Consider the following 13,387-nt stretch of genomic DNA (forward strand, 5'->3'; position numbering starts at 1 on the left):
GTTTGCACCTGTTCTTGAAATGTGTGCTGAGCCCTGAAAAATTGCTGATTCTTCGTTTTGCTGCAACAGAGAGCAGGAAAGGGGCATAGCAATGTATTTGCACAGATATATGCATGTCTCGATCCTCGTGCCACCAATCGCGCATACCGAGGCATGATGGCCGAGGAATCGAAATGCACAACTCAATATAGGATGAATGCACATGAAACTACAGCTAAAACCTAACTCCATCATGGATAATCCGGAGTGTCGGTGACTGGGGAATTGAGACACATTCCGTCACTCGGAGTACGAAATATACCTCGTTTCCCGTGCCCGGGCTAACTCTTATTTCGGACATGATGCAATATGCATGATATGCATGAAATGCAACTAAGATATAATCCTAACATACAGAATGCTATGGAAATGAGATGCCTGGAAATGAGATGCCTCGAAATGCGTGCACACGGGCACGCAAACCGAGAAAATGGCAGAATGATATGAAGATGAGGTGCCTCGAAGTGTGTGCGTACGGACACGCAAACTGAGGCGATGGCAGAAACGATGCGAATGAGGTGCCTCGAAGTGCGTGCACACGGGCACGCAAACCGAGGCGATGATAAATGTAGTGAAAATGAGATGCCTCGAAGTACGTGCACACGGGCACGCAAATCGAGGCGATGATAGATGCAGTGAAAATGAGATGCCTTGAAGTGCGTGCACACGGGCACGCAAACCGAGGCGATGTTAAATGCAATGAAAATGAGATGCCTCGAAGTACGTGCACATGGGCACGCAAATCGAGGCGATGATAAATGCAATGAAAATGAGATGCCTCGAAGTACGTGCACACGGGCACGCAAATCGAGGCGATGATAAATGCAGTGAAAATGAGATACCTCGAAGTACGTGCACGCGGGCACGCAAACCGAGGCGATGATAAATGCAGTGAAAATGAGATGCCTCGAAGTACGTGCACACGGGCACACAAATCGAGGCGATGATAAATGCAGTGAAAATAAGATGCCTCGAAGTACGTGCACACGGGCACGCAAACCGAGGCGGTGGCAGAATATGATGAAATGATATGGAAATGACAAATGGGCTTATACCAATATGAGTGATCCTCAGCCACACTCATATCGGATGTCTTCGGATAAAAAAGGAGTGCCTCGAAATGCGTGCACACTGGCACGCAAACCGAGGCGATTCTAAAATGACATGGAAATGACAAATGGGCTTATACCAACATGAGTGAGCCTCAGCCACACTCACATCGGATGCCGTCGGATAAAAATGGAGTGCCTCGAAATGCGTGCACACGGGCACGCAAACCGAGGCGATGCTAAAATGACATGGAAATGACAAATGGGCTTATACCAACATGAGTGAGCCTCAGCCACACTCACATCGGATGCCGTCGGATAAAAATGGAGTGCCTCGAAATGCGTGCACACGGGCACGCAAACCGAGGCGATGCTAAAATGACATGGAAATGACAAATGGGCTTATACCAACATGAGTGAGCCTCAGCCACACTCACATCGGATGCCGTCGGATAAAAATGGAGTGCCTCGAAATGCGTGCACACTGGCACGCAAACCGAGGCAGTGGCAGAATACAATGAAACATGGCGAAAATGATATGCAAGCATGCTAATGGAATTTCAGCAACAACATATGGGGAAAACAGTCCCGAAATGAAGCGAAATGATGTGAAATGCAAGGAAATGTCCCGAAATGCAATATTAGGCACCCGAAATGGCCTATAGCCATGCTAAACATGCACAACATGGACATGAAATGCAAAGACAGAAGCTAGACAGCCCCAAAATAAGCACTTTTCCAGTTATAAACATGGCCAAACAGCAAATATAGGTATGGCAAAAATAGCATACAAGAATAGGGGCCAAGATAGGGGTAATGAAGCAAGTGGTATAAGCTAAACCCAAACTGAAAAATTTCCTTCTACAACACTGAAGATGGACCAAAAATATGAACATTTACAGTATATGGCAACCTCAAAATCAGTATACAAACATGTTAAAAATATGATGCAAAATAAGGCTCAAAAGGTGCTAAAACATGAAGTATATAAAATAATCAGCAAACAGAAAAAAAGTGTGAATGAAACATGAAGTATAGGCCAAAACAAGGCCACTTTCAGTTCGGACCAAGGTCCAAAAACAGAAGCAAAGAGGGCTATCAACTTATGCAAAAATGGGGCCAAATAAGGGATTGAACTACAAGTGACACATGGAGACACCAAACAATGTTGAGCCCTTCTCCAATGTTGAAGAGGGGCTCAAAATAAGCCCTAAATCAGTTTACCACATGCTCGAAAATAAATTTCTCATGGGTCAAAAATAGCATGCAAAACTATGACATACAAGATGGTCAATGAAGCAAGTGCATCATGGAGGGCTCAAACAGGGTTGACCCCTTAATGAGAAGTGAAGATGAGCTCAAAAGATGGCCCTTTTCAGTTAGGGCCGGAGCTTGAAACAAAAAGGAAGTGAAGCTTAGAAATGGATCAAGAAAAAGGGTCAAAAGGGTAAAAGTGTAACTTACCCTTGAAGATTCGAATTTTTGTTGCTTCTTGGATGGATTTGCAGCTTCTTTAGCCTTCAAGAATCCCTCCTTGCTGCTGGAAATGAGATGGTGGTGGTAGAGCTTGGTGGTGTAGAAGGAATGAAGGTTATGGACTTAGGTTTTTTTGAAGAATTGAAGAAGAAGAAGATGGAGGTGGCTATGGAGCTTTGAAGAAAAGTTTTTCTAACCCTTGTAGAGGAGGCCATCAGCTGGTTAAAAGGGCCAAAAGGGGGTGTAAAAGGTGGGGGAAATGGAGAGGAAAACTCCCCCACAAAATATCCCCCGGATACAGAAAATATCTGGGGGATATTGCCCAACAGCTGGAAAGGGTACAGTGAGGAGAATACGGCCGGCCTCATACTTTTACAGGAGGTGGCCGGCCGGCCACACCCCCTAGCCGGCCGGCTAGGGGTCAAAAGGGTCAAGGAGCTTTTCTGGCCGGCCAGATATTGGGGAGGTAGCCCTATGTGTGTACAACACAACCATGTAATTGAAATTCCAAGAAAGTGGGCCCAAGGGGTTCAACAATGGCTCGGAAAGAGGGGGTCAAAAGGGTCAAGTTGACTTACTGGCCGGCCATGAACTTTTAGGGGCCTCTCAGGTGTGTACATCACAGATATGTGGTTCAAAGTTCAAGAAAAAAGGTCCAAGGGGTTCAACATTAGCCCGGAAGAAAGGGGTCAAAAGGGTCAGGTGACCTTAATGGCCGGCCACCAACTTTTAGTGGCCTCCCAGATGTGTAGATCACAGATATGTGGTTGAAAGTTGGCAACACTAGCTCTAAGGTATTCAACATTAGCCCGGAAGTTCGAAAAACGGGCGCCGGGAGGCTTCGGAAGAGAAATAACTGGTTGCTGCAATAATTGCTGGCCTCCCTGTGATAAAACAGAGGTACCTGCCAAAAATGAGCGAAAACCGTTGCAAAACGAATGTTCCGGAGCCAAAACACGCAGTTCGGGGTCCCGGAAATGGGCCGTTAAGCATCGAAAATGGTATTCGACCTCGAAGTGGGTTTCTCAGCCCCCAGTGTCCCTCAAAAGGGAGAAAATAGGAAGTATGCCAAAAATCAGAGCAATAGGAGGTGGTTAAGCGGTCCCGAACCGAGGCACACGGCCTGACGGCTCCGAAAACCGGGAACCGGACTCCGAAATGGGCAAAATGGCCTACGGCCACCAAATGTAGCCTACGGACATTGAGAGATGGTCTACGGGACCTCTCCCTTCCCTCAGGAAAAGAAACAGAGAAAACCGAGTCTGGTTCGCAAACCGGGACAAGGCACAGAAAAGGGTTCGGAAGTCCGGAGGCAGGGCTCACGGCCGCAACTCTGAAGCTTCTGAACAAGCACATTATGCAACATCACCAAGCGCTCAATCGGTGACGTCTGAGTCTTAAGGTCGGTCAAAAATGGGGTGTCTACAGTTGCCCCTCTTTGACAGAACTCGGAAGTCACAAGTGACGGGAGTGAATGTCAAAGCCAAGAGACGACCCATTTTTGACAAGGCCGAAGACTTAGACAAACAGGCAAGATAAACAGAGATGTGCCCGCAGGCATGCCCGCAGGCAGGGGGCAAAATGCAAATGACATGCAAGAAGCCGAAGGTAACCCAATGATTATGCAAATGCAGCAAGCTGTAATGAAGCAAGTATTCGCAAATAGATGCAACAGTTCTAAGCAAGAATGCAAAGCAACAACTACATTTCATGCAGTTAAGAATGCGGAGGATTATTCAATCTCCGCCATGTCTCACACGGAGAAGATACGATACCTGCGCGATTCGTCTGGTCGCACCAGCCTCAATTGAACCGTACATACAATATCGTGCCTGCAAAAGAGAGAAATTGCAACAAGTACAATATGCTAACAACATATATTTAATGCGATTTCGAAAGTTCGACACACGCAGTGCCGGTGAGTGAATGTGTCGCAATGCAAGAACAGAATACGCGTGACAACGTACACTCAAGCACAGAAGTATGATTAACATCAAGAAACGTGCATGTTAATACAGGTATGTTCATGAAAATGCAAGATAATGTGACATGAGCATGAATCAGGGTGCCCGTTTGTTATGAAACAACGAGTACGGAAATGCGCGTTTCGGCGAAGGCAACTTAATCGCGACCTCCGATCTGCTTCTTTGAAATGTTACGACTCAATTAAAAAGGATACACTTTGATTTCGATGAATGATGATGAGACACATGTCAGAATTGGAAACCGAAGTCCTGACGGAGCAATTTCGCGACCGGAAGTGTACTTTTCTTGAACTTTTTCAGGTCCCGGGAACTCCGATCTTCCTCAAAATTTGCAGAGAGCTAGGTGAGCATGTGGAGAGCATGGCCGGCCACTTATCTTCCCAAGGGGGGGTGTCCAACCGGTTTCCATTAAAGTTGATGGCTGGCCGGCCATTTCTGCAAAAAGCAGATGGCTGGCCAGCTAGAATTAGAGGCCGGCCGGCCATGCCCTTTTCCCAGGGGCATTTTGGTCTTTTCCCCTCCTTTTTGCATGCCTTTTCACCCAAGGCTTGAGGCCTATAAATGGCAGCCGAACCTCACTTCATTTCTTGCCTCTTTCAACACTTTTCTCTCCAGTTTTGAGTTTTACGCGCGTTTTCCAACGCCTCGCGCAAATTGTTTTCGTAAAAACACTTAGTTTTAAACACTTTGGAGCGATTAAATTCCGGCTTCGGAGCTTCTCTTTGCATTTTCACCACTTGAGGTAAGTTCATCTTAATATTTAGAATATTTTCTCGGGAGTTGACTTTTGTTGACTTTTTATTTCCCGAGAGTTGACTTTTGTTGACTTTTTCCAATTTTGCTCATTTTGCTCATTTTTGCTCCCCTTTTGCAGATTCTTGAAAATGGCGGGCAATTCTTCCCACGGTGGAGGCTTTCCAGGTGCTGGTGATGACTTCGATCCCATGACCCTACCTCCGAGGACTCGCCCTTTTATTCCCGGGAGGTATCGTCCACCAGTACACGTTCTTCCACGTGCTGTCTTTCGCCACTTCACCAGCTTTGATGAGCGAGCACCTGGGGATCTGCTTCTCAGAGAGCCGGAGCAGCATCTCTCCCACGAGGCCCGAGAGGTATTTACCTCATCTTCTGTATTTTACATTTCGCACCTTTGCCATGCTTGAACACGCAGTTTTAGCTTATGACATAGTACTTTTGCTTGCATCTTGAACACGTAGTTTCAACACTTGAATTTCTGAATACTCGGCTCATTGATTAATTGCGAACACACAGCTCACATTAGAATACACGGTTCAAACACTGATTTGTCGAACACATAGCCCGAATTCGAAAGTGAACACACAGCCCACACTTTAAATTTTCTGAACACGCAGCCTAGGTAAATAGTGAACACGCAGCCCACGATTAAACTGAAAGTTGAACACGCAGCCCAAAATTCAAATTTTCTGAACACGCAGCCCAGATAGATAGTGAACACGCAGCCCACAATTAAACTGAAAGTTGAACACGCAGCCCAAAATTCAAATTTTCTGAACACGCAGCCCAGGTAGATAGTGAACACGCAGCCCACAATTAAACTGAAAGTTGAACACGCAGCCCAAAATTCAAATTTTCTGAACACGCAGCCCAGATAGATAGTGAACACGCAGCCCACAATTAAACTGAAAGTTGAACACGCAGCCCAAAATTCAAATTCTCTGAACACGCAGCCCAGGTAGATAGTGAACACGCAGCCCACAATTAAACTGAAAGTTGAACACGCAGCCCAAAATTCAAATTCTCTGAACACGCAGCCCAGATAGATAGTGAACACGCAGCCCACAATTAAACTGAAAGTTGAACACGCAGCCCAAAATTCAAATTCTCTGAACACGCAGCCCAGATAGATAGTGAACACGCAGCCCACAATTAAACTGAAAGTTGAACACGCAGCCCAAAATTCAAATTCTCTGAACACGCAGCCCAGATAGATAGTGAACACGCAGCCCACAATTAAACTGAAAGTTGAACACGCAGCCCAAAATTCAAATTCTCTGAACACGCAGCCCAGGTAGATAGTGAACACGCAGCCCACAATTAAACTGAAAGTTGAACACGCAGCCCAAAATTCAAATTCTCTGAACACGCAGCCCAGATAGATAGTGAACACGCAGCCCACAATTAAACTGAAAGTTGAACACGCAGCCCAAAATTCAAATTCTCTGAACACGCAGCCCAGATAGATAGTGAACACGCAGCCCACAATTAAACTGAAAGTTGAACACGCAGCCCAGATAGATAGTGAACACGCAGCCCACAATTAAACTGAAAGTTGAACACGCAGCCCAAAATTCAAATTCTCTGAACACGCAGCCCAGGTAGATAGTGAACACGCAGCCCACGATTAAACTGAAAGTTGAACACGCAGCCCAAAATTCAAATTTTCTGAACACGCAGTCCAGATAGATTTCGCATGTAGCTTATTTCACTTCATCGGCACACAGCCCATTTCATCTCTTTGGCACACAGCCCATTCATTTCATTGGCACACAGCCCATTCATTTCATTGGCACACAGCCCATTCATTTCATTGGCACACAGCCCATTTCATCTCATTATTGACACATGTATTCATTCTGAATGTAGGGTGGTTCCCGCAGTGTGCGAGGATATGGTTCCACCATGGCGCGGGATTGGTATGCTGAGCTCCCGGAGGGCGTCAGAGACTTAGTAGACTTGGCGGGGTTTGGCCCCTTCTGTGTCGGGTTGTCACGCTGTCCTGCCAGGAGGACCTTGATGGCAGCTCTGGTAGAGAGATGGTGGGACACCACCAATTCCTTTCATTTCTCTGCTACCGGGGACATGACCATGACCCCTTTTGACTTTGCTGTATTGACCGGCCTTGATGTCGGAGGTTGGCCCATCCCCTATGATGAGGATATGGGCGAGTGGGAGGCCGCCTGGATGTATTTGTTGGGGGCTCGCCCACCTGTTGATAGGGTTTCAGGGAGAGTCAGATACACTTGGTTCTCCTCCCATTTCCGGCGGGCGGAGATGGTGCCCGAGACTCCCGAGGAGACGGAGCAGTACGCCCGTGGTTTCCTGATGTTCCTCTTCGGGACTACCCTGTTTGCCGACAGAGGGAACACCATTGGGCTATACCTGCTGAGCGCTCTAGTCGACCTATCACAGGTCCAGAGATATGATTGGGGTGGCGCTGGCCTGGCTACCCTTTACTTTTACATGAGCGCGACCTCCCGCGGGCGGGGCGATTTGCTTGGTGGCTACTGGAGAGCTTGGGAGGTATTTTCTGTCCCCTCGATTTACATTTCTACTCTTCATTACTTGTACATTGCACACACAGCGCACTTTTACAGTCTGCATTTTGCTCTCAGCATTTCGTACTTACATTCTGCACTGCTTTTCTCAGCTATGGGCTTATGTATACTTCCCATCGTTAGCCCCAGAGCTGGAGGTGGTGGGGATTCCCGTGACCCCATATTCATTGATATTTGAGGGCCCGCACTGGGCGAGGCCTCGAGAGACCCTGGTTCGCCTGCGACAGTACTTCGACACTGTGCGACACTCAGAGGTACTTCAGAACTTTCAGTTCTTTTCATTTTCATCTTTGACTTGCTCTGTATATTCTTGATTTCTGATCGGTTTATGCATTTATCATCCGCAGATTACTTGGCAGCCTTGGGCACCCTTGGGTGATGATCTCCTACTTCAGTATACCGGAGCGTCAGGCATCTCCCGGTATAGGGTCCTGCTCGAAGGGCCAGTTGGCAGAGTCTGGTTCCTGGGGGAGCGCTTTCTGCGCCAGGTACGGGGGTATCTTTCTCAGGATATTCCCGCAGTACCTCCAGCCAGTATGCGAACTGCCGACAGGCTCTCTTTCTCAGAGGTAGTCGGCGCCATGTTGGGCAGTGATGCTTTACTACTTGTTGAGGAGGGGGACTACGCCACTTACCGTCATATATGTTTGATGCCTCCATTGACGGAAGCTCGTATCCCGATGATGAGACCTGCCGGCATGTCATCCTCGGGCCAGGCTCAGGCTGCAGGTGCCCCTTCTAGTAGCAGGGCTGGCACATCTAGGGGTGGGAGTAGACCGGTTCCTCCGACTCCGTCGATTCATCCTCATCTCGGATGGCCAGATATGCCTACTGAGTTGATGGCGTGGCAGTATGGGACTAGCTCTCCGATTCCGATTCCACTAGAGCCTCCGATGCCCAGTGATCGATACGCCATTGATCCGGACTCACCGCCGGTATGCTCCACTTTTGTCATTCATCATTTCAGATGTTTAGACACTCATTTGTTCACTGATGATTATGAACTCATTTTTGCAGCCATCGCGAAGGTACATAGAGGAGGTGGTTGGGCTGGTAGCCACACTCGAGGGCATGGTCCTGCGCAGGGAGGCACAGTTGTCCGTCGCAGGCATTCAGGTACCCTTCAGTTTTCTGGCATTTATCATACTTCTGATGACATGCTGATTTCTACTGCATCGATAGACTACTTGTGTAGAGCACATCTGACACACACCCCACTTGTACACTGTATTTACATGCACCCACTTTATGTAGTTTTTTGCTTGTATCTGCATCTGATATATATATTTGGACTGATGTATTTGAATTGAACTCTTTGTTTTCAGATGCCTTCATGGTCCGGTCAGCCGCAGACTAGGCCACCTGGGCCTCATTGGGGAGCTGGGCCATCTGGGCCTTATCAGGGAGCTGGGCCATCCGGGCCTTATCAGGGGGAGGGGTCATCTCGGCCTTCCCGAGGAGCCGGGCCATCTAGGCCTTATCGAGGAGCTCGAGGAGGGCCTGTCCGCAGACGCAGGGCTCATGTTGTGGAGGTGGAGCCTGATGAGGAGGAGGAGGAGGAGGCTACCGACCGTCAGTTCGAGACATCTGTTGAGGAGGGAGGCTCCGGTTTTGGCTCGGGGAATAGAGGCGAGGCTGAGGAGGATCCTGAGGATGACAGCTCCGACTCTGATGATGGTGTGGAGGTTGTCCCGCAGAAGAGGACGAGGCGTGCTTCTCGTTCCCGTTCCCGAGGACTTTGATGTTGCTATTTCCTGCTTTATTTTTCTTTTACTAGTAGTTTGTAGCACTTTGCACATTGTTAGGCAGTTTTATTTTTTGTAAAACTTGTACCTTTGTTTGTTGTAAAGCATGATGAAATGAAATAGCTTTTGAAAAGATGTTTGTATTTTAAACTTCTAGCATCATATCGCATCAATTTATTTCGCATGAGAATGAAATTGAATGGTAATGCGCATTGTGTAATCACCAAGTCAGGTAGTGAACCGACGCAACAAACTAAACAACTCAACTTACTAAGATATAACAGAATCTTTAGCAAGTTTACAACTCGATAAGCAAAAAGCAATAACGCAAATAAACAAGACTTTAACAAAAATTGCTTAAACAGAGAGCAATGACTCAAATACAAAACACGTCCGCTCGACGGACAACTCGATGAGCAAAATGCAACAACTCGATAAGCAAAACTCAACAACCACAAAGTGTACTTCTGACGATCTGGGCATCGGAACGCGTCTGAAATGAAGGCCTTCGACTCTCCCGTTGCATGGAAATGCTTGGAGTTCTCCTTCGAAGAGTAAAACAGGGCCGAGGAGACACACTGCAGCATTGCCAGCCATCCCTGGGAGCTGGCCGGCCATTTTTGCAAAAAGTGAATGGCTGGCCAGCCATTTCTGCAGAAAGTAAATAGCTGGCCAGCCAGAAAAAGTAGCTGGCCGGCCATTCAGTCCTGCAGCCACCAGATTTTTGACACGTGTTCCCGTGAATAGTGTTTTTCCTTCTATAAAAGCCTCAACTTCGGGAACATTCATTTCATCTTAGTTTTAGCCAAAGATGGAGGCGTTTCTCGCAGAAAATGTCACATCTTGGATTTCTTCTTTAGATGGCTCGGAAAAGCTAAATTTCCGGGGTTTCGGCTTGAATGCACTATTCACGTTGAGCCGTACTCCGCTACAACTTCCTTTTCTCCATGCCGCGGCAAGGTTCTGGAATCCAGTGACGCATGTTTTTAGCTTTAGCGGCCAAGAGATGTGCCCCACTTTTGAAGATTTTCAGATTTTGATGGAGTCTGAGTGCTCTGAAGTGATCTTGCCCCAGCTCCGTTTTGGTCACGCCTAGGCTTTAGGGCGGATGTGTGGGCTCACAGCGCATGACGCTCGATCTATGATCTGCAGTGGAGAGCTGGACATCCTCGGCTTGATCCATCGTTTCTCCGACGCTGGTGACCGCAGTAACCATTATTGGCAGGGTTTCCGGCAACACGCCCTCTGCTTATGCATGTTGTCTCACTTTCTGCTTTCCTCGGGCTTCGGCGGGGCTAGCATTCGCCTGATTGAAGTCGCCCAAGGTTTGAGAGAAGGAAAGAGCTGTATTGCCATGACTTTGGCCGAGACATTGATGGGTTTAGATTCTGTCTATCGCCGGGAGGCGACTAGGTTTGCTGGGAGTCCGCTGCTACTGCAGGTAATGTTTCCCACCCAACCTTACATATATATTTGCTCACATCACTCGACCCTCAGGCTCGATTTTTCTCTCAAAACCTTTGTCTTACTTTTCTCTCATCATACATCTCTCTGTTCTTTATTCTCTCATTTTCCATCCCTCCCCTAGGTATGGTTAATGGATAAGTTGCAGGTTGTGGACTCTTGCCCGGCTTATTCAGCTCGAGGCTACTTCTTTCGGCAGCGCCTAGTCAATGCTCTTGACGAAAGGTGGTGGTTCGATTGGATGTGCAATTTGTCCGCAGACGGTATTGCTTGGCGTTGCCCTTGGCTCAACCTCCCGGCAATGAGCTATAGTATGTCCCGGCTGACTGGGATCCAATTGATTGGCCTAACCCACTGCGTATTCTATTTTCCGTTTCGGTTCTTGCGTCAGTTTGGTCATGATCAGACCTATCCACCGGAGGGGATTAAGTATCCAGCCGCTTTCCCGATCCGGGGCGCACATCTTGCCCGATATGCCACGGCATGGAGGACTAGAGAGCTCCTGGCCCCTACTTCTGCTTTCAGTTGCACTTTGTCTGATGAGTGCTTGGATTGGCTCAATGAGGAGGCACAAGTTGGGCCTATCTTGGCATCAGACGCTTCGTCCAGCTCTGGGAGGGGAGGCAGAGATACTTGATTCAACTATGCCCCAAATTTATTGCTTATTTAGCATTTTCAAGTTTTCTTTATGAATGTACTAAAATAAGCAACCTCGATTTGTAATGCAAGAGCAGGAGGACTCTATTTTGAAATCAATGAAATTGACAGTTGTGGTACTGAAAATTTTCCGCTTTTGGTCCAAAAATGGTCCTAGTCGTAAAAAGATTAATTTGAACAAAGTCAACTTTTATTAAAACTTTTCAAAACTATTTTCGATGTGGATCAGAATTGGACACGCCGAAAATCTGTCACTGAGACGCACAACCCCAGATCCCCGCAACTGGAAAGTTGCCCCTAGTCTGAAGAACAAAGCGGCACTTCAAAACAACGGAAAGTTGCCCCTTGTCTGAGTAACTTTGCACCGTCGCGGCAACGGAAAGTTGCCCCTAGTTTGAACAGCACTGTACCGGAGATCATGATAAATGCTGATGGATAAAGATGACTGAGATGACCAACATGGACAGGGTTGATCGGGGAAAAGTTTATGGCTGAAGTTGCCTACGTATCCCAAAGATGGGAATCAAGCCTTACGTAGTTCAGGCTAAGGTTCACTCGAGTATTTTCACTCTCCTTTTGCGCTCTAACTTTTGCCAAGGCCGCCCTTTGCGGATTTTCAACCTTGCGAGCTCAGTTTTTATATTTTCTAATTTTTTGTGCTCTGAATTTTGCCTAGGTCGCCCTTTTGGGTTTTCGGCCTAGCGAACCTCTCAGGGATAGTATTTATTCAACTTGTCCATATTGATCGGTTGTGAGAACTCCAAGCCATCTAGATCCATCAGAACCACAGCTCCACCTGACCAGATAGCTTTGATGATGTAAGGACCAGTCCAGTTAGGTTTGAACTTGCCCCTTGGGTCGTGGATGGGAGCTCGGTTGTCTTTAAGCACCAAATCTCCTTCTTTCAGATTCCTGGACTTAACCTTCTTGTTGAAAGCCCGGGCAATTCTGCGTTGATAGCCTTGGATGTGGTACAGTGCTTTCAGTCTTCTTTCATCAAAGAGCATGAGTTCTTCGAATCTGCTCTGCTGCCAATCTGCTTCGGCTATCTGGCATTCGGCCAATACTCGTAACGACAGAACCTCAATCTCAATGGGTAGAACAGCCTCCATTCCATAGACCAATGAATATGGAGTTGCTCCAGTAGAAGTTCTGATTGAAGTCCTGTAGCCCCACAGAGCAAATGGCAGCTTGTCTGGCCAATCTCGATAGGTTTCCACCATCTTCTGTAGTATATGCTTGACATTCTTGTTGGCGGCCTCAACCGCTCCGTTGGTCTGCGGCCTGTATGTAGATGACTTATGAAAAGCCACATTGTATTTCTCCAACAAATCTATCACTTCTTTCTTGAAATGGGAACCATTATCTGAAATTATCTCGTTTGGCACCCCGTAGCGACAGATGATGTTGTTTCTGATGAACTTTGCAACATGCGACGCCTTCAACACCGCGTATGATTGGGCCTCGACCCACTTTGTGAAATAATCTATCGCTACTAGGATAAACTCATGCCCGTTTGACCCCTTCGGGGTAACAGCTCCGATCACATCAATTCCCCAGACTGAAAAAGGCCACGGGGAAGTCATGTTGTACAGTTTCGACGGCGGGATGTTCATGCGGTTTGCATGAATTTGACACTTGTGGCATCGCCGAAC

The 13,387-nt window shown here is 47.4% G+C and overlaps 2 protein-coding genes across 2 annotated transcripts; both read left to right on the plus strand.

Moving 5' to 3' along the window:
* Positions 1-7,173: 7,173 nt before the first annotated feature.
* Positions 7,174-8,439, plus strand: LOC145796148 (protein MAINTENANCE OF MERISTEMS-like). The gene is made up of 4 exons (XM_082881172.1): positions 7,174-7,831; positions 7,959-8,120; positions 8,214-8,387; positions 8,434-8,439. The coding sequence occupies exons 1-4, from the start codon at positions 7,211-7,213 to the stop codon at positions 8,437-8,439; spliced, it is 963 nt and encodes a 320-aa protein (XP_082737298.1). The 5' UTR covers positions 7,174-7,210.
* A 102-nt stretch (positions 8,440-8,541) lies between these two features.
* On the plus strand, positions 8,542-9,618 carry LOC145794805 (uncharacterized). The gene is made up of 3 exons (XM_082877164.1): positions 8,542-8,801; positions 8,884-8,982; positions 9,192-9,618. Exons 1-3 carry the CDS (start codon positions 8,547-8,549, stop codon positions 9,606-9,608), a joined length of 771 nt encoding a protein of 256 aa, XP_082733290.1. The 5' UTR covers positions 8,542-8,546; the 3' UTR covers positions 9,609-9,618.
* Positions 9,619-13,387: the final 3,769 nt, after the last annotated feature.

Source organism: Camellia sinensis, chromosome 7 (genome assembly GCF_055761805.1).
Source record: "Camellia sinensis isolate YWXY chromosome 7, ASM5576180v1, whole genome shotgun sequence".
Taxonomy (NCBI): domain Eukaryota; kingdom Viridiplantae; phylum Streptophyta; class Magnoliopsida; order Ericales; family Theaceae; genus Camellia; species Camellia sinensis.